General features: G+C 37.7%; 1 protein-coding gene across 1 annotated transcript; it reads right to left on the bottom strand.

Annotated features, from left to right (window-relative positions):
* Window positions 1-84: 84 nt before the first annotated feature.
* Window positions 85-15,125, bottom strand: hikeshi (heat shock protein nuclear import factor hikeshi). Its single transcript, XM_020519002.2, has 4 exons — window positions 14,889-15,125; window positions 11,457-11,608; window positions 5,231-5,349; window positions 85-622 (listed from the first exon to the last, which is right to left on the bottom strand). The coding sequence occupies exons 1-4, from the start codon at window positions 15,037-15,039 to the stop codon at window positions 568-570; spliced, it is 477 nt and encodes a 158-aa protein (XP_020374591.1). The 5' UTR covers window positions 15,040-15,125; the 3' UTR covers window positions 85-567.
* Window positions 15,126-27,155: the final 12,030 nt, after the last annotated feature.

Below are 27,155 nucleotides of genomic sequence, written 5' to 3'. Positions count from 1 at the left end.
GTATATTATTAACTGGATCGAAGTAGCCAATATAAAACTTAAGCTAACATAAAGCAGTATTTGTAAAAAAAGCATAAAGGCCTCTCTTTATAAAGCAAATTTAATCACTGGCACTGATGGTAGAAAAAGATGCAAGTGAGAACAAAGGAACATCTTAGACACGACAGTGAGTGCGAAAGGAGTGTATAGCTGCATAAAGATTTATCTTGAGCAGAATTCCCTATGAGATATTTCTCCCGATATGACTGCCAACCCACTTGTGGCATATTATAATGAATGTTCACAATATTATACAATTCCACATATTCTTAGACTTTCAATTCCAATTTAGAATCCATTTTGAGAATGCAAATGTCAATTCAGACATGATTAGTGAGGTTGTTATTATCCATTATAACAACAAAGTGTGACAGGTATCACAAGCAAAATGTTCCAAAATAATTTTCAAACCAGCGTGATTACTATGAAAAGCAGCATGTATTCAAAACATCTTGCAAAGGATTGCAAAAATCAGTTTACACAAATTCAACACTGTTGGCTGTAACATTATCTTCTCGTGAATATTGTTTACGATTTCCAAAAATTTGGATTTTGGGACAATCTTCGGTGAAAATTCTCATACCTGAGGAATGGAAAAAAGAGAAAGAACACCAGGATTAGCAGCAAATTGTTACTGCCTTCTTACTTTAATGTTTACTTTGCGATTAGGGCCACTTTAAAATACTTCACTTTCAAAACAGAGACTAAAGAGAAAACTAGGTTACAAACAGCTGCAGTTCTGCTTCTTGTATAACAGATCAAAATGAGTATTTACTAATTTCTGAACAGATTCTGATTAAAAGAGATACACGTGGAGGAAGACCACATGACACGAGCAGAAATAGACCAAGAGACCATTCAGCCTATTCAGTCTGCTCCACCTATTCAATGAGTTATGACTGATCTGATAATCCTCCACTCCACTTCCCTGTCTTTTCTCAAGAACCCTTGACAGATTTTTAATCAGAAAAATATCTCAGCTTTGAATATACTTAAAACCCACCCTTGAAAGTCCTCTATGGTAAAGAATTCACAGTTTCAATACCCTCAGAGAGCAAATTCCTCCATCTCTGTCTTAAATGTGCAACCCTTATTCCGAGATTATACCCTCTAGTCCTGGACTATCCCACAAGGGGCAATAACCTCTCCACACCAACCCTGTCAAGTCCACTAAGAATCTCCTATGTTTCAATATTCACAGTATTCCAGCTATGGTCTGACTAGTGTCTGGTATAGTTTTATCAAAATCGCCCTGTTTTCATAATCCATTCTTCTTGAAATAAAGGCCAACATTCCATTTCCCTTCCCTATTACTTGCTGAACATGGATGCTAGCTCTCTGTAACTTGATCTGTCCTGTATCTTTCTGCAGTCTTTCTCCAGTTAAATATTCAGCATCTCCATTCTTTCTGTCAAAGTGCGGAACTTCACGTTTTCCACACACTGCATTCCATCTGCTATATTTTCCCCACTCATGTAACCTGTCTATATCCCTCTGCAGACTTTGTGTCATCCTCAATACTTGCTTTCCCACCTACTTCTGTCCCCTTTGCAAACTTGGCTACAGTACATTCACAGTCCTCATCTAAATAATTAATATATCTTCAAGAGTTGTGGCCCCAGCATTGACCCATGGCACTCCACGAGTTACAGTTGCCATCCTGAAAATGCTCCTCTTACCCCCCTTGCCTGTTTTCTAGTAGTTAATCAATCTTCTATCCATATACTAATATACTACCTGCAACATCAAGAGCACTTGTCTTATTAAGTAGCCAAAAGTGCTGGACCTTATTAAATGCCTTTTGAAAATCCAAATACATTACATCTACTGCTTCCCCTTTATTTATCCTGCTCATTTCTTTCTCAGAAGAATTCCAGTAAATCTATCAAGTATAATTTGCCCTTCACACAGTCAAAGTCATTCTGACTCTGCTTGATCATATTGTGTATTTCTAAACATTCTTGATTGGATCCCTTATAATAGACTAACATTTTCCCAATAACAAATTAAATTAACTGGCCTATATTTGCCTGTTTTTTCCTTCCATTTTTAAATAAAAGAAGAACTAAATAGTATATTTCTTATTGATGAATCGCTAAAGATAAGGAGGTTAATACAATAACCCAAGTGGTAATTAGCAATGTATATAATAAGCCATTAAAAACTCAATTTAATACAATAACTAGTATGCAAGAGCAGAATATATTGGCAAATATACATATAACAATGTCAACATCTAAACTGTGAAATACTTTTTCAAAAATTGACTTGAGTTGCCCTTACGGTCAGAAAGGAAAAACTTGTAACAGAGTCATACAGAAGGGAAACAGTCCCTGCCAAACATAATCCCAAACTAAACTAGTCGTACCTGCTTGTTCCTGGCCCATATCCCTTCAAACCTTTCCTATTCATGTACTTATCCAAATGTCTTTTAAACGTTGTAACTGTACCTACATCCACCACTTCCTCAGGACGTTCATTCCACACATGAACCACCTTCTGTGTGAAGAAAATGTGTCCCTCATATCTTTTTTATATCTCTCTCCTCTTACCTTAAAAATGTGCCCCCCCTCCGATCTCAAAATTACCATCCTAGGGAAAAGACAACCACCATTAACTCTATCTGTACCCCTCATTATTTTATAAATTTCTATCAGCTTGCTTCTCAACCTCCTACACTTTAGTGAAAAGAGTCCCAGCCTATCCAGCCTTTCTTTATAACTCAAACCTTCCGTAACTGACAACATTTCTTAAAGGAATGTATGCTAGTTGAATAAATAAATGCACTCGAACTTCTTAATATCAACGTTTAAAGGTTTTCAGCTCTATATTGAAGAAACAGTTATGAAAACAAAACAACCATCCAAGTTAAAACTTTCACTTACCTTTTTCATACATTTAGATTGAAATCCCAGAATTATACAACATATTAGAATTAAAAAATTGTTCTGTTAGAATTAAAATTAATCAGATTAATAGATCAACTGTTAAGTCAGCAACTGATTTAAGGTGGTCCTGTTCCCCAATGAAATCAGAAAATGACATGGTAACAGGAGTGTAGGAGCAGCATATGGTCCCTTTGAACGTTTAGGCAATACAAATACGATTAATACTGGATTTCAGTAGAAGTACATCTGATTCAAGCTAAAAAGCTCTAGTCTTGTTTTCTATTGACCAGCACTTTCGGTTCTGGGAGTGGGGGAGGGGGGAGCGGGGCGGAAAACAAAACTCAAAATCAATTTGAACGTCATATGCAATTACATCATAAATTAATAGTCCAGCAATCTACTGCTTCACCCAATGGTCAGTGAAAGCTTTCAGCATCCTGATGAATTCATTCCATTGTCACCCTGACACTTAGTAAAACTCTAAGTATATTCAGAAGTCGGTGAAAATACTTTGTCAGCAATCCAATACATCATAGATTTGTTGACAGCATATTTACCTAAGCCCAAGAGCAGAACCACCAAGCAGTCACCTGACCTGCTCTCCCTACACACTGGTGACCGTAAGCAACATGACTCCAAGAAATGTAGCAGTAAGTTAAAAGCAACAGATATCAAGGGCAACAAACCTAGACACAATACACATAGAAAATGTCAGGTTAACTACCACATAATATATAACCCATATTTTGAGTTCATAAAAGTAGCTTAAAATGAACACTGCCATCCAATTCTCTCTCCTCAAAAAGGTTAGGGAAAATACAGAACTTTCCAATGAAAAACTGACAGGCCTGTTGAATCCATCACCAGGAAGGTATCCTGACAGAAGATGAAGTGAGAAAATTGATAAGTACAGCAAAAATTAATAGAGGAGTTCTTTCGACGTAGAGGAAATGGTATTCTAGAACTTTCAAAAGGGGTAGATACACTTCTCCTTAATTACAGAAATAATACTTTAAAGTCTGATGAAGCTACTGTTGAAAGCAGTGCAAGGATTAACAAACCAGTTACATCTGTATTATATCAACATTAAAAAATTACACACATAACACGGATACATACATAACATGGCACTAATTAAAAAGTTTTCCACCCAAAGAGCAAACATTCTAAAATCAATTACAATTATTTGAATTAGGAGTAGGTCTTTCAGCCCCTTTGGTGCTTCTCCACCATTTAAATAACATCATGGTTGATTTGATCATGTTATCAACTACACTTTTCCCCCATAACCCAGAAATTCATGGCTAGGAAACAAAGTATACGCTTATCTCGATTTAAAGAATACTTAATTACCCTGCTGTACTATTTTCTGGGGTAGGCAGCTCAAAAAGATTCAACCCTCAGTCTTAAATAAGATGGCCTCTCATTTTTAAATTATATTCCTTAATTCCACACTGGCATGCAAAGGAAGCACAAGTAGGAATAATTTTGTTTTCGAGATTTGAATTCTGGCAAAATTTTGGCAGTCCTACTAAATTAAGTTCCAGCTTATTAAATAAAAGTGAACAGAGTCAAAGGGGTAAATAAACGCCATAGATAAAGAATGAGAATATTCAAAGTCGCACATAAACAACGTTTGCTTTAGGAAAAGGTTAACCTCATTACACAAAATAATTAATATGAAATGCGTACACTGTACAGTAGGAGCACTTTGTTTATTCTTTGGAACATTTCAAAAATCTTTGTTTTAGGAATTATAAACTAGGGTGCTGAAGACTTTGAGGTCATTATGAAAGGAGCTTGAAATACCGTTTTCCAGGGAAGTGACTGAGTACCTATGTAGGAGCCTACTGTTATTCACTGCTATTATTTAGTGAAAGGAGTAGGACAGTGAAATAATTTTTTACATACTTTTATTTTGACGAGCTCCTTGCATCAAATGCAAATAATGTGCATCATTGTGCTTGACAAACTTTTCAAATAGCTACATACTTTTCTAGTTCTACCCAACACATCAAAAGATTCCCCTGCCTTATACATGTACACCAGACCTTTATTTTAATAGATGATCAATTTTATTTCAAACTGTAGCAACATAGCTGCTTCCCATATTATGGAACATGTGAAGTTCTTAACAAGTAACGAATAATTTAAGACTGTAATCTTTTAATTAGATATGGCATCAGCAAGATTCAAAAACATTTCCAAAACAAAAGTTCGAACAAGATACATTCATCAAGAGAAAACTAACCATATTTGTACGTGCTATTGTAAATGGACATGCAAAACAGATGTATATTTACCATTTCAAGACAATACTTGCTGGGATAAACATCTCAGAGGGATTTGGGATCATCTGAGCCTGGGTCAGTGCAAATGAGGTTGAAAAATTATAGAAGTTGTCTAGCATCTTCTGTGTAAACTGAAAGTATAAGAAGTTTATAATAATTGAGAGGGTATTCATATTACAGTGTTAACATTTTGCAAAAAAAAACAAAAAAAGTGAACTGCAGCAGCCTAGAGGTACAAAATGGTCCACAGAAGCAACCAGGCACTTCAGTTATGATCAACTACTATGGCTGTAAATGCCAGCAGATTTTCAAAACAATATTTGTGGTAGAAATCTATAAAGTCAGTGTCACGTTTAGAATTATTTCACAGAAAAGATTTGGACATGAGTTATGTTCGAGTTTGTTTGTTTTAAAAGAACAAAAATGTACCCAAAAGAGATGAGCTTCCCAAAACAGATCCATGCTGGGCTTTGGATCAACATGAAAACTAAATGACATTTAGAGAAGGGAGTTTGCAAGTTTTTCTCAGAAAAAAATTGATCAATAATTTATATCATGGCCGATATTTACTCCTCAATCAACATCACAAAACCAGTTTATCCAGTCCTAATTAAATTCAACTGGATGTTGCAATTCTTACATTACAACAGAAACTACACTTGAAAAGATACTTAGAGTCATGGAGATGTACAGCAAAGAAACAGACCCTTCGGTCCAAATCGTCCATGCCAACCAGATATTGTAAATAAATCTAGTCCATATATGCACCACCCTCTGCATGAAAAAGTTACCCTTAAGGTCCCTTTTAAATCTTTGTCCTCTCACCTTAAACATATGCCCTCTAGTTTTGGACTCCCCCCATCGCGGGGAAAAGACCTTGGCTATTCACCTTATCCACGCTCCTCATGATTTTATAAACCTCTATAAGGTCACCCCTCAGCCTCCAACGATCCAGGGAAAACAGCCCCAGTCTATTCAGCCTCTCCTTGTAGCTTAAACCCTCCAACTCTGGCAACATCCTCGTAAATCTTTTTCTGAACCCTTACAAGTTTCACAACATCCTTCCAATAACAGGGAGACCAGAAGTGCAGACGGTATTCCAAAAGTGGCCTAACCAATATCATGTACAGCTGCAACATGACCTCCCAACTCCTACACTCAATGCACTGACTGAGAAAGGCAAGCATACCAAACGCTTTCTTCACTGTCCTGTCTACCTGTGACTCCACTTACAAGGAACTGTGAACTGCACTCCAAGGTCTCCCTGTTCAACAACATTCCCCAGGACCTTACCATTAAGTGTGTAAGTCCTGCCCGGATTTGCCTTTCCCAAATGCAGAACCTCACATTTATCTAAATTAAAATCCAGCTGCCACTCCCAAGCCCATTGGCTCATCTGATCAAGATCACGTTGTACTTGGAGGTAACCTTCTTTTCAATCCGCTACACCTCCAATTTTGGTGTCATCTGTAAACCTACTAACCATACCTCCTAGGTTCCAAATCATTTGTATAAAATGACAAAAAGCAATGGACCCAGCACTGATCCTTGTGGCACACCGCTGGTCACAGGCCTCCAGTTTGAAAAGCAACCCTCCACCACCACCCTCTGTCTACTACCTTCAGCCAGTTCTGTATCCAAATGGCTAGTTCTCACAGTATTCTGTGTTATCTAATCTTGCTAACCAGTCTACCTTGGGGAACCTTGTCTAACGCCTTACTCAAGTCCATACAAATCACATCCACCGCCCTGCCCTCAATCTTCTTTGTTACTTCTTCAAAAAAAAAAAAAAAAAATCAATCAAGTTAGCGAGACACGATTTCCCATGCACAAAGCTATGCTGCCTATTCCTAATCAGTCCCTGCTTTTCCAAATACATGCGAATCCTGTCCCTCAGGATTCCCTCCAACAATGTGCCCACCACCGATGTTAGGCTCACCAGTCTATAGTTCCCTGAGTTTACCACCCTTCTTAAGTAGGAGCATCACGTTAGCCAACCTCCAGTCTTCCAGCACCTCACTCGTGGCTAACGATGATACAAATATCTCAGCATGGGGCCCAGCAATCCCTTCCCTAGCTTCCCACAGAGTTGTAGGGTACACTTGTTCCGGGGGATTTATCCACCCTCATGTGATTTAGGATGTTGAGCACCTCCTCCTTTGTAATATGGACATTTTTCAAGATGTCACTATTTATTTCCCCACATTCTATATCTTCCATATCCTTCTCCACAGTAAGCACTAATGCAGAATACTAATTTAGTACCTCCCCCATCTCCTGTGGTTCCACATTTAGGCAGCCTTGCTGATCTTTAAGGGCCCTATTCTCTCCCTAGTTACTCTTTTGTGCTTATGTATTTGCAGAATCCCTTTGGGTTCTCCTTTAACCCTATTTGTCATGTCACGTTTTTGCCTTCTGATTTCCCTCTAAAGTATACTTCTACTGCCTTTATACTCTTCTAGGGATTTACTCAATCCCTGCTGTCTATACCTGACATATGCCTCCTACTCTTTTTTTGACCTAAATTTCAATTTCTCGTCATCCAGTATTCCCTACACCTACCAGCCTTGCCCTTCACCCTATTGGAACACTGTCTCTGGCCTCTCATTATCTCATTTTTGAAGGCTTCCAATTTTCCAGCTGTCCCTTCACCTGCAAACATCTGCCCTCAATCAACTTTTGGAAGTTCTTGCTCAATACCGTCAAAGTTGCCTTCCTCCAATTTAGAACTTTAACTTTTAGATTCGGTCTATCTTTTCCATCACTATTTTAAAGTTAATAGAATTATGATCACTGGCCCCGAAGTGCTCCCCACTGACACCTCTTACACCCACCCTGCCTTATTACCCAAAAGTCAGTCAAGATTTGCTTCTTCTCTATTAGGTACATCCACATACCAAATCAGAAAATTTTCTTGTACACACTTAAATTCTTCTCCAACCAAGCTTTTAACAGTATGACAGTCCCAGTCTACATTTGGAAAGTTAAAAATCCCCTACCATAATCACCCTATTATTCTTATAGATAACTGAAATGTCCTTACAAATTTATTTCACAATTTCCCACTGACTACTGGGGGGTCTATAGTACAACCCCAATAAGGTGATCATCCCTTTCTTATTTTTCAGTTCCACCCAAATAACTTCCCTGGACATACTCCCAGGAACATCCTCCCTAAATACAGCCGTATTGTTATCGCTAATGAAAAATGCCACTCCACATCCTTTCTATCCTTCCTACAGGATCTATGCCCTGGAGCAATACTTGATTAGCCATAAAATGTTTTGTGATATGGTAAGGTTGTGAAACACTTTTATGACTTCATTTTGTTTTTATCAGAAATACCATATTTCAACTGGTGAAAGGGAGGCTTTAAAAAAAAAAAAATGTCAGAAGACACCAAAATCAAGCAACAGAATATTGAGGAAGTGAAACATTGTCCACGCAACAACGATTGGATAGAAAAATTGTACTTTTAATGATGCCAAATACCAACTGGAACAACTAGTATTTGCATTTTCTTTATTTTGTAATATACAAACAGTAGTGTATTGATTACACTCTGTTATTCTGTGTTTTAATACCACAGTATAAAGCATTTTAAAATTTAAAATAAACTTTGCCCTACTCAGAGCTAATTCAGATGCCTTTTGGAGAAGTTGAAGGAACGTACATGTATAAAAAACAGAAATCATTAAGTTTCATTGTTGCACTCTTGGATGTTGCTGTGGCCTCAGTTGATACGGAGCAACAGGCGTCAATTTACATAAAAGAAAAGGCAATCAGATAATTTTAAAGAAGCCTGAAACACAAATATAAAGTGGTGGAGAAACTCAGCAGATCTGGCAGCTTCTGTAGAGAGAGAGAGAGAAGCAGAGTTAAAATTGAGTCCAGTGACCCTGCAACTTAAAAAAGTAACTGACAATACTGTGGTTGCCTCAGAAGCAATAACAGTCATAAAATTTTCATAATTAATAATAATCTGAACTCAACTGTTTTAGTATTGAAGTGCTGTCCTCTGTTTAGGCTTTATTGGCAAACATTCTATGGCTATTGTACCATTTTTTGATCTAAACAAACATAAGCAAAATTGGAAAAATTGTCTAAGCACAAAGGAAAAAATATGCAAAAGTTAATTTTAAGAGTGTTACAACTCAATCTCTAACTGTGACAGCAATTGGAACGTAAATTAACTTAAACAACATATTTACACAACTGATTAAAATGTAGTCCATTTGCAAAAAAATTGTAAACAGATGCATTTTTCAGTGCAGGAAACATCCAATAATTTGTGAAGATCCATGACTTCAGTGACAAATTGCAACATGTTGTCATGCTTAGCATCACAAAGTTTTCACCTCCCAAGTTTCATTAAGTTTTTGTATTTGTACACCATGTACCCACTAAATTTTCTGCAAGTCTACCAATTAACAACAGAATTAATAGCTTCTGAAGTGATTAAATAATGCCAATCTTTAGTCCAGAAAAATGAAAATATAAAAACAAAATCTCAATCCCACATGTAGCAATTTGATTTGGATACTTTTCAAACACCAAATTTTATGCTTTCCCTACTGCTGTTTTCTCTATTTCCTTCCCTCTTGTTACTAAATTCATCTATCCAATTCACCCTTTCTTTACTCCAATTCTTAAATCTCATAAGTTAAGGAGGTACATTTCTGGCCCCATTGTTCACCAGCGTCCCAGATATCTTGTGTCTGTGTTGTTAACTCACAACTCTAGCCACATTAAAGATAAAACATCTTTAAGCTGGAGGAAACAGGGAAGTGTCTAATTAACAGAACAACTGTTAATTAAAGTTAAAATCTCTGAAACACTATAAACCTGTCAAAACTAGAGTATCAATTACGTTCAATGATGGAGTTTCAATTAAGAATGATACAAAGACCCACACACTAACCAAGGCAAAAAGAAACAAAGTGATCCAGAAACCAAATTTAAAACTTTGGAAATTTCAAATTATGGAGAGACAGCCAACACATGATAATGTCATTTCTTCACAAAATTTGGTCAACAGACTGAATCACAAATCAACTGGTGTGTAACTTATACCTGCTTTAAGCTTTTAGTTCTGTCAATTAGAATCCACTTTACTAATCAGTTCATTGTGCAAAAGTATCAAAGATAAGCATGAAAAGACTTAATTTCTAAAATGGGTTTCGTCCTGTACTGGATACCACATTTAACTGTGGACTTTCAAGCATACAGAATCTGTTCAGACTCTGCAGACAATTAAAATTAACCAGTAAAGAACTAAGAGTAAAGAGATGACTCGATAATTAGAATCGAATAATCTGTGATCTGACCATCAGGACTGGCTGTACAATACTCTCAGTCTTGGGCTTACTGACAATTTACTGCATTTTACTTTTGGATTACCAGAAGAAAGCAAGAAACAACAACAAAGGGAGGAAGTTAGGCAATATTAAATACTGACTCAATTAGAATTCCAAACACAAGAGCATCTATTTTTTTCCAGGTTGAGATTTTGGAAGATGATGATCAATTACACCACTGCAACACAGAACATAGATACGGACTCTAATATTATCAATGGGTACATTTAACCCTTCTAAATGCTGAAAAAGTCATACTACCTCCTATCCTCTTCCTGCATTTGTACAACTGAAGACTTTTAATTGTCACATTGCCACGGTGTCCATATCCTTTAAATAAAAAAAACACTGAGCTAATAGCTATAGAGGCTATTATTATCTCTAACAGATAATATCAGAGCTACTTCACAGCTCACAACTTCAATGGATGATAACAACACTTTTTAAAAATGCATAAAAATCTGTTCAACCTTCTGAATATCTCTTCACTATAAGTGATCTTAGATCTACATTCAAGAAACCTTTTCATATTATAAATATACTGCCCTACCATAGGCAACAGATCAAGATTTTTAAAGACTTAAGATTCTCAAAATGACAAACATATACTAAAAACTTACAAATGTGAAATCAATGAAATATTACGATTAACAACTTTATACTAAATACTACAGCAAACTTATTTAATTAAAATGCAGAATCAGCATCCCAGGATACAAACCAAAATAACCAGCATCCATACCCTTTTCTGATATTCCAGGCAGGAAAGATCCTGATGTAATATTTACAAAACAATGTGTTATGGGATGATTTCACAATGAAAAGTTTGTTTTTTAAAGCCAAATACAATGTCACCCAACTAACTTAGCTATTGGACTTGCCTGTGTAAATGAATCGACTGTTGATACAGCTGCGCTTGCTACTGGGGTCTGCTGTTTCAATAATTCCACAGGTTCCACAGAAATCCCTATTTGAGCAACAGATTGAGTTTGTGCGATATTCATCATTCCAAAAGGATGCTGTCCAACTTCCTCTGCAAGGAGATCATACATTTCTATGAATATGCAATTATAGGAAAACCCAAAACAATACAATGTAAACTCTTCTAAAGAACTGTAAAAACCAGAAAAAAAAGCACTGTATCACAATGAAACAGCTTAAAGCAAAGATGAAAATAAAAAGAATTAACCCATTACTTTTTAATCACACCACAAAATAAAGTGACCATAGCGCAATTTTAAAAAGTACGACACAAATATTTGATCTTTGATTTTAAGCTTTAGGTTTAAAACAAACGAATAGTTTCAGCAGCAGAGTCTGATTGAGGGGAATTATTTGCAAAAGGATAATAATATAGCACATTCAATACCATTGTTGAATTTTATCAATTCTTGATGAATATATAGATATATCTAATTTAAACCTTTATTTATAAAAGTTTTATATCATTGGATCACAATGTTATTAATTTCCACACTAATTCCATGGACTTCCGGGGGATTTCAAGACTAGGTGGGGCATATTTTTAAGGTGAGAGGAGAAAGATTTAAAAAAGGCATAGGAGCAATTTTTTCTTTAAAACACAGACAGTGGTTTGTGTGTGGAATGAACTTGTAGAGGAAGTGGTGCAGGCATCTCTTACAATGTTTAAAAGATATTCAAATTAGTGCATGAATAAGAGATGTTCGAGGGATATGGACCAAGCACAGGCAGTTGAGACCAGTTCAGTTTGGGACTATGGTCAGCATGGACTTGTTGGACCGAAGGGTCTGTTTCCATGCTGTAAGACTTTATAACCCCAAGGCAATAGATAAGGTGCTGCACAAAAGGTCAATACTTAAGATCACACTGGATTAGCCGTAATAAATTGGCTTGAATCGAGGATTGGCTAACCAACAGAAAGCAAAGAGAAGGGAAAAGTGGGTCTTTTGCTGGTTTACAATCTGTAACTAGTGGGGTGCCACAGGGTTCAACTATTTGCCGTTTACATGAATGACTTGGACAGAATGTACAATAGCCAAATTTGCAGATAACACTAAAACACATGTAAAAGTAAGCTGCTATGAAGAAATAAGAAATTTACAAATGGATATGAATAGGTTAGGTGAATGGACCAAAACTTGGCAGATAGAGTTTAACCATGGTTAAACGTGAAGTCAACCATTTTGACAGGAAGAATGAAAAGTCAACTTGTTATCTATATGGAGAGAAACTTCAAAATACATCTGTGCATTGAATCTGGGTGTTCTTGTACATGAGTCACAGAAAGCTTTTATACAGGTAAGACAGGTACAAAGGCAGATAAATGGAACTTTGACATTTATTGCAAAAGGAATCTAGTATTAAAAATAGGAAAGCGGAATTGAGCCTGCTCTGCCATTTAGTATGATGATAGTTGGTCTCATCTCAGCCTCAACTCCACTTTCCTGCCCACTCCCCATAACCCTTTAACCCATTACTAATTAAAAACCTGTCTATCTCCTCCTCAAATCTATTTAGTGTCCCAATGCACCGCATGATTCTTGAGGGATCTGGTTAGTAAAGACAGTCATCTGCATAGCAATAACTCAGATCAAGGAAGTTTTAAGTTTGTGGAGAAATAGCAGATCTAAACTGGAGTGGATCATTGAGGTCCTTATTACTGTGAAGATGGCTTAGGAGGGAAATGAAAACAGAAGAAATATTTAGAAATGGAACTCAGGCTATCAATTGATTGCCTCAACTCAACTTCAAATTGGCTGCCCACCAAACAACCTGATACCATTCATTATCTAAACTGATTTTTGAAAAATAGTAATATAAAGTCATCATAGTCTTGAACCTGCACTGTTGGTGTCACTTTGCATTGCAAACCAGCTGCCTAGCCAACTGAAGTAACCCATCCCCAACATTTAAGCAAAGTACCAGAGGAGGGTCAGTGGCCACACTGCCACAATATAACAGCCAGCGGCTTTAGACAGCTTGATATCACACGTGACAAGTAACAGTCACACCGTTGCATATCCCATATAATGACTATTATCAACAACAGAATTCCCAGCAATATCTTGCTAGTCTTCAACAGCTCCACCAAAAACCTGGAGACTACCAATGAACAGATGCTGAACTAGGTCAGCCATATTAACAGCTTAGCTAAAACAGCAGGCACTCCTTGGCAAATGGCTCACCTCCTGTTTTGTCAAAGGCTCTCGAACATCTATAAATCTTGAACCAGAATTATAACAATGTTGACCACTTGTAACTGCAGCCATTGAAGCAAGTCAAAGAGCTGCATGGTGTGTACACCTACCACTGTCCTGTGGATCATGTTTGTGTTATCCACAAGATGCATCTATCAACGCTTTTACTTTGGCATTCCTTCCATTATGATCTCTCCACCAACAACATGAGCAGCAATGTTCTTAACACCTAATCATTTCCAAGTTTGCCTACAAGCTGCAACTGGTCAGAATACTGGAATTTCCTATCTAACAACATTATGAAAAGGACTGCAACAATCCGTGAAGTTTGACCATCATCCACAAACAACAAAAGCAAAGCAATGAAGTTGTCTGAGCTAACATTATCCATGTCTCAAGAACAGTCCATCCACAAGGGAAGGTAATCGATCAAACGAGAACTAAATTCAAAAACTCCAAAAAAGAAAGAGGATTGAGGAATATAAAATGTAAAAGACAAATTATTTTATAATCCCTTTCTACTTAACCTGCCATATTTAGAACTAAATATCTAATAAATATGAACTGACAATATTTCCAGAGGTAACAAGGTGCAGAGCTGGATGAACACAGCAGGCCAGGCAGCATCAGAGGAGCAGGAAAGCTGACGTTTCGGGTCTGGACCCTTCTTCAGAAATCTGATTTGGTGGCTTTTGACCATAGTGTCCATCTCTCATTGAAGGAGCAAAAAATAACCTTTTAATTATTGTAGCTTCGACTAAGGTTACCCAGTCGGACCTAGTTCAACAGACTCTTCCAAAAATGAAAGAGCACTGGATTTTTCAGCAATGAATGTTAAACACTGCAAGTAATTTATGGTAAGCAAAGTGTTAGCTTAGTGCAATAAATTGTAAGTGTTTAATGGTGCCCCTGTGCCTCCAGGACCAAAGTAGATCAACTGATCTCATTTTTGTTTGAGGGACTCTGGGGTAAAAGAAATTGGCTGCTGCATTCATCTACTGAAGAGTGACGCCATTTCAAGAGTACTGAATTGAGTATAAAACTACTTTCAGAAACTGAGAGTATCTATAGATGTACATTCTTTTACTATTGCCGCTAATAAGTCACCAAATTGAAAGGCCTGCTTCTACTTACCTGTCTTTAACCGTGATATTTTGAAGATTGCACTAGGCTTTTCATTACTTATGAATCCTAGCAACTGCCAAACTGGCATTCCATCCTTGTCGGGATACGAAAAATACACAGATCCTCCTGTTCCTACAGGGAACGGTGCTGTCCCCAGCATAAAGACTACCACGTGATTGACATTCTCATAATCAGGAAGGTTAAATACAAATTTCCCCTCTGCAACTTGTTGTGCATCTGTCTGCACCTGGGTAAGGAAGAAAAGCCCTATTAGTGGACACAGTTAAAGAAACAGAAGCCAAAGATAGATTCCAATATTTTCACAACAGCAAAAGCTAAATATAGCATTAAAAAGATGGGCGACACAAATAAACACAGTAAAAAAAGCTAAAAATTGGCATGAAGTTGAAGTGTTTCATCTCAAGAAGTTTTTTAATCAATGTTTATGTATTGTACTACCCGAGGGAAAAAAATACACGTTTTCTTTTACATTTCGTCCAAAATCAAAGCCAGAGTTCAAATAGTTTACTATCTTTGCAATGTATATAACATCAACCGGAGTTCTCTCTTTAATTTGATTACACAAACAAGTTGCTCTAAGAGATGATAATAAACAAGCCAAATTCACAACAACGTCCAATTCCACTGCATTATGCAATATCAATACCACGGAAACAGGTTATTCAGCCAAACAACCGCACATGAGCCTCTTACTATTAATACACAAATATAAACTTTCGTATTTATTGATATTTAAAACTGGATTACAAGGGAGAGTCAGCATGGCTTTGTGTGGGTGAGGTTTCACTAATTTGGTTGACCTTTTTGAGGAAGTGACAAAGGTGATTGATGAGAGTAGGGCTTTGGATATAGACTATATGGATTTACTAAAGTATTTGGCATGGTCCCTCAAGGTAGGCTAGTCCAGAAGATTAAGTCTTGTGGAATCCACAGTATGTGGTAAATTGAATACAAAATTTGCTTGGTTATAGAAGACAAAGTAGTTGTGGAGGGGTGTTTTTCTGACAAAGTCTGTGACCAATGGCTTTCTGCAATGAATAGTGCTAGGACATCCATCATTTGTATTGATCTGGATTAAAACGTAGGTGGTCTGACAGGTAACTTTCCAGGTGACACGAAAACTGGTGAAATGTGAATAGCGAGGAAAGTTGTCAAAGAATACAGCAGGATATAGACGTGATGGAAAGTTGGGCAGAGAAATGACAGGTGGAGTTTAATCCGGACAACTGTGAGGTGATACAGTCTGGGAGATCAAATGCAAGAGGACAGTATACAATAAATGGCAGGACCCTTGTGAGCATTGATATACAGAGGGATCTTGCGGTGCAAGTCCATAGCTCCCTGTGATTGGCAACACAAGTGGATAAGGTGGTAAAGAAAGCTTATGACATGCTTGCCTTCATTGATCAACCATGATGTGGAGGTGCCAGTGTTGGACTGGGGTGGACAAAATCAAAAATCACATGACACCAGGTTATAGTCCAACATGTTTATTTGAAACACAAGCTTTCAGAGTCTCGCTCCTTCTGAAAGCTCGTGTTTTCAAATAAATCTGTTGAACTATAACCTGGTGCTGTGGGATTTTTCACTGGTCAGGGCACAGAATATAAAAGTTGGCAAGTCATGTTACAGGTGTATAAACTTTAGCTAGATCACATTTACACTATTGTGTAGTCTGATCACCATACTACAGCAATGATGTAGAAGCTTTGCAGGGGGTGCAGAAGAGATTTACCAGGATATTGCCTGGATTGGAGTGTATTAGCCATTCAGAGAGTTTGAACAAGTTTGGATTGTTTTTGCTAGAATGTTCAAGGTTGAAGGGCGACCTGATAGAAATATAAAAAATTGAGATGCATGGATAGGCTGGATTGTCAGAGTCTTTTACCCAGGGTGGAAATGTCAAATACTGGGCGTGTTGATTTAAGGTGAGGTGCATTGATTTAAGATGAGAGGTGAAAAATTTAAAGATGTGTGAGACAAGTTATTTTACACAAGAAGGGTGTTAGTTGCCTGAAATGCACTGCCAGAGGAGGTGCTCAAATCAGATAATGATAGCAACATTTAAGAAGCATTGACAGACACATGAACAGACATGGAGTAGAAGAAAAATGTGTCAAGTGCTGGCAGATGGGATTAATTTAGAATGGCATCATGATCGATGCAACATGACGGGCCCCTGGATGGGGGTTTCAATCTCCATTAACAGGAGCAGCTCAGCAGTACCACTAGGACTCATCCAACTTGGTCTCTAAAGGACATAAAGCTTCTCTGAGCTGCTGGCAGATGGTGAGGGAACCAAGAGTGAAAAAAAGTTGCTTGGCTTCATCCTTACCAATCTACTGGTTGTAAATGTATCTTGTTATGACAGACTAGTAGGGGTGACCGCTGAAAAGTTCCTGTAGCCGTGAGAGTTCAACTTAACATTAAGGACACACTCCACTATGCTGTGCTGCACCACCATCCTTTCCAAATGGAACAGACACAGAATGGCATCACAAAACCGAGCTAATTTGTGGTCTTGTGAACTATCAGCAGCTGCAAAATTGTATCCAATGCCAATCAATAACCTCACGGTCAGCATATTCTCCACTCTATCATGACCATCAATCTGGGGTATCAACACTAGTTTAATTAAAAGTTCAGAACAGCATGCTAGATGCAGGACTAGACATATCTAAAAATGAGATGTCAACCTGCGAAGTCAGAACACAAAATACTTGCATGCCAAACACTGGAAGAAACATGGAACAGAGTGCGAAATGATCACCATCCATATTTGGAACTATATCATCTCTTTGATGCAGCTGGGTCAAACTCCTAACATTACTTTGGGTATACTGATACCACAGGTTCAAGATGACAACTCAGCACCACTTTTTCAACAGTTGAGTAACCAATACTGGCCTAGTCAGAGCCACCTGCCTCCAATGATGGAATAAATAAGCGTGGTTTAACCAAGTTTTTAAGTAAGTATACCATAACTTCTCTGTTTTTGAATGTTATTCCTCTAGAAAAAAAAAAATTGTTTTATTTGCATTTGTTATGGTTGTATTTACCTGCATGGCTACTTTTGATACAATGCGAATTGCTACTTCTAGATCCCTTTACTACTCTTACCAGATTTAGACTCTTATCATCCACGGATGTGGTGACTTCCTTATACCAAAGTGCATGACCTTACTCCTACCTATGTATGAAACTGATTTGCTATTTCAACAATCCAAATTGTTGATGTCTTGTTATCTGTCACAGTCTTCCTCAGTACCAACTACACACACCACGCCCACCAATTTGATACTATTTCCAATTCCAAAACCCAAATTATTTATATTTCTGATGAACAATAGCAGGTCCAATCTATGTGGAATACCACTTTCAATCTTCTGCCAAAACTGTCATCATTCCACAAAGTTGTGTCAGTTATTAAAGCAATTGAATCTAAAGACACCATATTATACAGAAAGAAATAAAATGCTATAGATGTTAGCAGTTCACTTTGTGTTTTTTTTTCTTATCTGCACAATCTTAAGGAATTTCAAAGTAATTGCAATAAAACATAACCACTGTGTATTGATTAGAAATCAGCTGGAAATAGAGGAAAGGGAAAGGGAAAACGACAGGGAGTACGATGGTAAATAAAAAGGTAAGCAGCAGGTTAGCATGTGTGCAGGAGGGTTTAAGTTCAAGGCAGACTATGAAAGAAGCAAAAAGGAAGGATAACTCAGGAGATATTATTAGAGATGTTGGAAATCATGAGGGTAAGAAAGCTAGCATAAAGGCACTTTACCCGAATGCTCGTAGCATTCATAACAAGGTTGATGAGTTAACGGCACAAATCATCGCGAATGAATATGATTTGGTAGCCATTACGGAGACATGGTTACAGGATGGTCACGACTGGGAGTTAAGTATCCAAGGGTACCAGACTATTCGGAAGGACAGACAGGAAGGTAAGGGAGGTGGTGTAGCTCTGATATTCAAGGATGCCATCAGGGCGGTGCTGAGAGATGATATAGGTTCTATGGAGAATGAAGTTGAATCCATTTGGGTGGAAATTAGAAATTCTAAGAGGAAAAAGTCACTGATAGGCGTAGTCTATAGGCCACCAAATAATAACATCACATTGGGGCGGGCAATAAACAAAGAAATAACTAATGCCTGTAGAAATGGTACGGCAATTATCATGGGGGATTTTAACCTACATGTAGATTGGTCGAACCAGCTCGGTCAGGGTAGCCTTGAGGAGGAGTTCATTGAGTGTATCCGTGATAGTTTTCTTGAACAGTATGTAATGGAACCAATGAGGGAGCAAGCTATCCTAGATCTGGTCCTGTGTAATGAGACAGGAATAATTAATGACCTCATAGTTAGGGATCCTCTTGGAAGGAGTGATCACAGTATGGTTGAATTTAGAATACAGATGGAGAGTGTGAAGATAAAATCCAATACCAGGGTCCTGTGCTTGAACAAGGGGAACCACAATAGAATGAGGGAGGAATCAGCTAAAGTAGACTAGAAACAAAGATTTTATGGTGGGACAGTTGACGAGCAGTGGAGGACTTTCAAAGCAATCTTTCAAAGTGCTCAGCAAAAGTATATTCCAATGAAAAGGAAGGACTGTAAGAAAAGGGGTAATCTGCCATGGGTGTCTAAAGAAATAAGGGAGGCTATCAAATTGAAACAGAAGGCACACAAAGTGGCCAAAAACAGCATGAAACTAGAAGATTGGGAAAACTTTAAAGGTCAACAGAAAGCCACAAAAACAGCTATAAAGAAAAGTAAGACAGAACATGAGAAAAAACTAGCACAGAATATAAAGACAGATAGCAAAAGTTTCTATAAATATATAAAACGAAAAAGAGTGGCTAAAGTAAACATTGGCCCTATAGAGCATGAGAAGGGGAATTTAGTTATGGTACATGATGAAATGGCCGAGGCATTGAACAGGTATTTTGTATCGGTCTTCACAGTGGAGGACACTAATAACATGCCAATAATTGACAAAGAGACGAAGGTAGGTGAGGACCTGGAAACAGTCATTATTACGGAAGAGGTAGTGTTGGGCAAGCTAATGGAGCTAAGGATTGATAAGTCTCCTGGCCCCGATGGAATGCATCCCAGGGTACTGAAAGAGATGGCGGGAGAAATAGCAGGTGCACTGGCGGTAATTTTCCAAAATTCGCTGGACTCTGGGGCAGTCCCAGCAGATTGGAAAACAGCAAATATGACGTCACTGTTTAAAAAGGGAAGTAGACATAGCTTAACCTCTGTAGTGGGGAAGATGCTTGAGTCTATTATCAAGGAAGAAATAGCAAGGCATCTTGATAGAAATTGTCCCGTTGGGCAGACGCAGCATGGGTTCATGAAGGGCAGGTCATGCTTGACAAATCTTTTGGAATTCTATGAAGACATTACGAGCAAGGTGGACAATGGGGACCCAGTGGAGGTGATGTACCTAGACTTCCAAAAGGCCTTCGACAAGGTGCCGCACAAGAGGCTACTGCATAAGATAAGGATGCATGGCATTAAGGGTAAAGTATTAGCATGGATAGAGGATTGGTTGACTAACAGGAAGCAAAGTATGGGGATAAAAATGAGTGCTATTCTAGCTGGCAGTCAGTGACTAGTGGTGTGCCTCAGGGATCGGTGTTGGGACCGCAATTATTTACAATTTATATAGATGATTTGGAGTTGGGGACCACGTGTAGGGTGTCAAAGTTTGCAGATGACACTAAGATGAGTGGCAGAGCAAAGTGTGCAGAGGACTGTGAAACTTTGCAGAGGAACATAGATACATTGAGTGAGTGGGCAAAGGTCTGGCAGATGGAATACAATGTAAATAGATGTGAAGTCATACATTTTGGTAGGAGTAATAGTAAAAAGGATTATTACTTGAATGGTAAAAAGTTGCAGCATGCTGCTATGCAGAGGGACCTGGGTGTCCTTGTGCATGAATCACAGAAGGTAGGTCTGCAGGTACAACAAGTAATTAGGAAGGCAAATGGAATTTTGTCCTTCATTGCTAAAGGGATTGAAATTAAAAGCAGAGAGGTTATGTTGCAGCTGTACAAGGTGCTGGTGAGGCCACACCTGGAGTACTGTGTGCAGTTTTGGTCTCCTTACTTGAGAAAGGATGTATTGGCACTGGAGGGGGTGCAAAGGAAGTTCACTAGGTTGATTCCGGAGTTGAGGGGGCTGGCTTATGAGGAGAGACCGAATAGATTGGGATTATATTCATTGGAATTCAGAATATTGAGGGGGGGGGATCTTATAGAAACATATAAAATTATGAAGGGAATAGATAAGATAGAAGTAGAGAGGATGTTTCCACTGGCAGGTGAAGCTGGGACAAGAGGGCATAGCCTCAAGATTAGAGGGAGCAGATTTAGGACTGAATTGAGAAGGAATTTCTTCACCCAGAGGGTTGTTAATTTATGGAATTCCTTGCCCAGTGAAGTAGTTGACGCTACTTCAGTAAACGTTTTTAAAAAAAAAAGTAGGTTTTTTTTGAACAATAAAGGAATTAAGGGATACGGTGAGAATGCGGGTAAGTGGATCGGAGTCCACGAAAAAATCAACCATGATCTTATTGAATGGCGGAGCAGGCTCGAAGGGCAAGACGGCCTACTCCTGCTCCTTGTTCTTATGATTCGCAGTCCATGGCAAGTGGTGCTGCTGGAGATTACGTGAAGGATTTAGATAAAGGACTAGAAAGTTGGCCATCCAAATTTTCATATAACATGAAACTATGTGGTATAGCGTGTCCCATAGTTGGGGACATGGAGATACAAAGGTTGCAGATAGATTAGGTTAATAGGCATAGCTCTGCCAAATGGAATTCAATGTGATGATGTCAGAAATTGTCTACTTTGCATGCAAAAAAGTCTGAGTAGTTTCTCAAGGGTGAAAAGAAATCTTTGGGGAGCAAAGGCATTTAGGAGTCTATACAATAAATCACAAAACATCAGCACTCAGCAAACAAAAGCAATCAAAATATCTAATGAAATATTAACCTTTGCCTCTAGGCACTTGGAATAGATAAATGAGGAAGTTTATCTGGATCAAGACTAGCAACATTTGAGGTAAACAATGACCAGAAACTGAACTGGAACAGTGACATAAATACCCTGGCTACCCTGACTCGGAAACTGGTGGTACTAACACATCCCTGACTCCCGAAAGCCTGTTCGTCATCTATGTGGCACAGACAGGAGTTTGATGGAATACTTTGCACATGCCTCCAACAACACTCAAGAAGCTCAACAGCAGCCAGGTCAAACAAACCATTTTGATCCACCACTTGACGATCAAGACATTTATTTTTCAGAATTTGGATTTTGAACTCACAACGTGTGTTTCAGTCTTGTGTGCTGATGAGAGCTTAACGATTAACTCGTCAGTATTTCCAGAGCCATGAGTTTTTTTTTGTAAAAGGTGCGAGAGAGGGAGAGGGAGAGGGAGGAAGGGGAATGAAACTCCTGGGTGATGATAGGAATTTGTTTTCATTGTAGTTTTACAAGCAGAGTAATATTGAAGAGCATTAGCTCGCTTTCAGTTAAGAAGCTTAGGAATTGATTTATTTTGCTTCAGGAGAAGCCCTTAGGTTGGAAAGCTTTTGGTTTCATTTCTTATAGGCCCTGGGTGAAGTTTGGTGCAACATAAAGCTTTTCCTTGAGAAAAAGAGAGTTAGTTTAAAACAGTTAGGTGACCTTAATGTACGGATTTTAGTTTAGAAGTTCCACACTTTTAAGTGTTTTGTTAGAAACCTGTAGGGGTTATTCAAGGTTCAGAAAATATGAGCTCAGTTGTGTGAATACTCAAGTAAGAGACTACGAAACTCTTGGGACTGGGAATTAAAAGAAAAATCTATTGCTGTGACAGAAGGACTCTTGTGGTGCAGCAGTATAGTCCCTAACTCTGGTTCTAATCCCACCAGCTCCAGAGATATGTTATAACACTGATGAATAAATTGATTGAAAATATAATCGTGATAGAGAAGGGAAAGCTGTCTGGTGTTCGACTACGGTTACGTAATGGTTCAGGGATTAATAAAATTGAATTTTACGATGTGTTTCGAAATCTTTAAAGTTGTTATTCAGATATAGTTCAATTTATTCTATTTTTATCTTCATTTCTTCTGTGAAATAAACATTTTGTATTTTTAAAACAATCTACATCATTACATGTTTGTGTTTCATTGAAAGACCACCTTGCTAAATTTTTTTAAAAATATATGATCTATCAAGTCAAAATTTAATCTGAGATCATAATAAATGAGGGCTCATTTGGGATTCAAACTCACTGAATTTTAAGGGGATCTATGCATATTTTTTTTAGAAACTAATATGTTTGCGGCTATTCCGGACATTTATTGCATGAAATTTGAAGATAGCTGTGAATGTTGCTATGAGTTTTCTGGAAGTGGAAGATATAACAAGTGGGTTAGTTGAATTTTTTAGTAAAGATAAACTGAGAGACTTAGCAGATAGACTGGTCTAAAAGCAGGATCTTGTAAGCAGTGTGGTTGACTCTTAACTGCCCTCTGGGCAATTAGGGATGGGCAGTAAATGCTGCCTGGCCAGCGACGCCCACATCCTGTGAATGAATTTTTAAAAAGTGATTATTTTAACATTTAGGTAGAAGTAAAGGAAACCTGAAAGCTGGAATTAGCCAACATAGTTAAAAATGGAAAGACTTGAGTTAGAAGAAAGACAGAGACTAAGGAAAGTTTGGAGAAAGAAAAGCAGACAGTAACAGAAAAAGACAGAGTTAAGAAAACTTGAAATGGAAAGTGAAGAAAAAAAAAGAGGGGGGTGGAATTAAAAACTTCCTCGAGTGATAATGGTGATAACCCAATGCATGGGAAACTTCTTGTTTCAGGTCACAGAGGTCCTAGCTGAAGTCAAGTATATGAAACAGTTTCTCCCAGACAAAAGAGTTACTTCAAAAAAGTTAGGAATGAAGTTACTTCAATGTGAGGATATTAGTTTGAAAGTTTCAGACCTGAAATGTTTGGTTAGAACCTTAGTGGGATATTCCAAGCTGAGAAAGCCCAAGATAAGCTTCATGAATACTCAAGGAACAGGCTATCAAAATCTCAGACTGGAAATTGAAACAAACAGTTAAGTCAAAACTACAGATGTGTTGAAGAAGGAAATTCTCTCCGGACTTTAGGTTTTGAAATGTGAAAGCGTAGGGTAAATGAGACTGTATTTTACTGAGTATTTTGAAATCTTTCAATTTAGTTATCTCTTTTACATAATGAACTTTATTGTTAAAACTAAATCTGCAGCATAGCAGGTGTTTAAGTGGAAGACACAGTGTTAAAATAAGATGATTCATCAAGCCAGATTTCAGTTTGAGACCCAAGTTCCAGTAATAACACCAACTCAGATTCTAAAAGTCACTAACAGTAACCACACAGTAGGATGGAATATAAAGGAAAAATACAGGGAGCTTGTCAAAAGGTACATCTAAGATTATATAGACTGGAAAAAATCAGACATATATAGCTTAGAGAAAGAGTTCATTGAATGTTTTGGGGATAGTTTCTAAGAACAGTATGTTTTGTTGCTGACCAGAGAGCAGTCTATACTAGACAAGGTATAGTGCAATGAGATATGATTAAGTAATGATGTGTGAAGGTGCTCCTAAGAAACAGCAATCAAAATACGAATAAATTATGCATTCAGTTTGCAGGGCTACATCCAAGATTAGCAATTTCAATTTAAATAAGAGCCCATTTGAGGTTATGAAAGCACAGCGACCTAAAAATCAAATGGCAAATTAGGCTACAGAATAGGTCAATAAAAACGTAGTGGCAGACATTTAAAGGGATATTTAGAACACACAACAGATGCATTCCAATATGGGGAAAAAATTCAAGGTGTGTAACTGCAGTCAACCAAACCAATTCAAGGTAGCATTAGATTTAAAGAAAAGGGCACATAATTACACAAAGTTGTCTGACAGGTCAAAAGTTTGTACAGGATATAAACAACAACAAAATTGACTAAAAGTTTAATAAGGAGGGAAAATTACAGTGCAACAGCAAACTGCTAGAAATACTAAAAGATAGTAAGAGATTCTATAGATATGTAAAATGGAAAACAGTGAAAGTGAATGCTGGTCTTATAGAAACAGAGTCTAGGAAATCAATAATGGAAAATTAGAATGACGGAAAAGAATGGAACAGATGTTTTGCATTGGTCTTCGCCATACAGGATGTAAGTAACACGTCACTAACAGCTGCAAGTCAAGAAATGGAACGGCATAGGGTTAAGGTGAGAGGTGAAAGATTTAAAAGGGACCGGAGGGGCAACTTTTTCATCCAAAGGGTGGTGCATGTATGCAATGAGCTGCCAGAGGATGCAATGGAGGCTGGTACAATTACAACATTTAAAAAGGCATCTGGATGAGTATATAAATAGGAAGGGTTTAGAAGGATATGGACCAAATGCTATCAAATGGTACTAGATTTATTTAGGATATCTGGTCAGCATGGATGAGTTGGACCGAAGGGTCTGTTTCCATGCTGCAGAACTCTAAGAATGGGCAACCCAAGTAAATTACAATTGCCAGAGAAGTGGGACCAAATTGTTGACACTGCAAATTGACAAGTGCCTAGGTCTGGCCAGCATTCCCACTTATTTCTTTTTCTCTAAGGTCAATGAAAAGAACAAAGAATAGTACAGCATAAGAACAGGGCCCTCAACCCACCAAGCCTGCACCAACACATGACATCTTTCTGAACAGGCAGCGACTTTTGGAACTAGGAACTAGAAGTCAATGATGTGTGTGGCATCAGTGTCGCAACTGAGAAGGAATATTGATTTTAATGGACTTCATCCCAGGGTCTTGAAATAAATTGCCAGTAAGATGACTGATATGTTGGTTTTCATTTTTCAAAATTTGGGATTCAGAGAGGCTTCACTAGAGTGGAAGGGATGGTTGTCAAATTTGCTGATGACACAAAAATAGGTAGGAAAATAAGGTGCGAAGACGACTAAAGAACGTTCAAAAGGTATGCAGATAGGTTATAAAACTGAGCAAAGATTAGCAAATGGAATATAATGTGGAAAATGTGAAATTGTCAATTTCGGCAGGAAGATCAGAAACAAAGCATTTTATCCAGCTAGCGAGAGATTGCAGTGCTGAGATACAAAGGTATGTGTATCCTAGTGCATAAATCACGAGATGTTATATTAAGATACAGCAAGTAATTAGGAAAGCTGGTAGATTAGAAACTACAAATTCTCCTCCAAACTGGATTTGGAATTATATTGCTGTTGCTTCACTGTCACTGTCCTAACAGCACATTTACTGTACCCATGCTACATGGACTACAGTGGTTTAAGAAGGCAGCTCACCACCACCCTCTCAAGGGCATTTAGGATGAGCAATAAATGCTGGCCTAACCAGGAACATTCATATCCACAACTGAATATATTTTGAAAATTACTCATTTGATGAGATCTCATCTATAGTGCTGCATTAAATTTTGAGCAACACAGTTCCTTATGATATACTGACCTAAGACAGGAGCTCTAGTGAAACCTGGACTCAAGTTCAACTTGCTCCAGGATTTTTTTTGATTACTTCTCTGAACAGGTTAATTAGAAATATCGATGCTGTGCTTGGAGAACAGACAGCACAGATTATGAAAAGATAAATTATAGAGGACAGGATCCATGAACTTGCTGTGTATACCCTTGAATTTAGAAAGTTGATGAAATCGGTACTTTTAAAATGATAAAATCATTCTATGAAGTAGATACAGAAAAACTTTCCTCTTTAGTGGTAAAAGCTAAAACTTGTAGGCAATGTCTGTCTCCATTCAACAAACTGAATACATTACATTAAAGATAGTTTTGTGTCAATATTGGGGTTCTTTATAGTTTTTATTTACATCTGTGCTTTGTGCAAATCATTTTAGTACTAAAACATAACTTGTAATCAGTAACTTATGCCTGGTCGTATTTTGCCCTAAGGTCCGCCAAACTATTTTGAGATGTATTCAAGAACAGAGAAAAACATTATAATTTTGATTTATTTCACACAATAATAGTATTGCATTGGACTCTATATTATGAAGTCAGTCAAACTCTTTTGTAGAACTTTAGAATGTCATTGAAGAAACTGCAAAATCAGGATTATAAAGTAAAAATTGTTGAAAAAATCTGAAAGCACTTCATATAATACGTGGCAACAAGGTGCAAGGCTGGATGAACACAGCAGGCCAAGCAGCATCAT

This window comes from Rhincodon typus, chromosome 6, assembly GCF_021869965.1.
Source record: "Rhincodon typus isolate 14 chromosome 6, sRhiTyp1.1, whole genome shotgun sequence".
NCBI lineage: Eukaryota > Metazoa > Chordata > Chondrichthyes > Orectolobiformes > Rhincodontidae > Rhincodon > Rhincodon typus.
Note: the sequence above shows the minus strand (reverse complement) of the source record. Positions and strands in the feature narration are given on the sequence as shown.

Coding starts and splice junctions, on each gene's coding strand:
- hikeshi (XM_020519002.2), bottom strand. CDS start 15,039: ATGCTGGGGACAGCACCGTTCCCTGTAGGAACAGGAGGATCTGTGTAT. Junction 11,609..14,888: donor AATATCACGGTTAAAGACAG/GTAAGTAGAAGC, acceptor ATCTCCTTGCAG/AGGAAGTTGGACAGCATCCT. Junction 623..5,230: donor GCAAGTATTGTCTTGAAATG/GTAAATATACAT, acceptor TCCATTCCTCAG/GTATGAGAATTTTCACCGAA.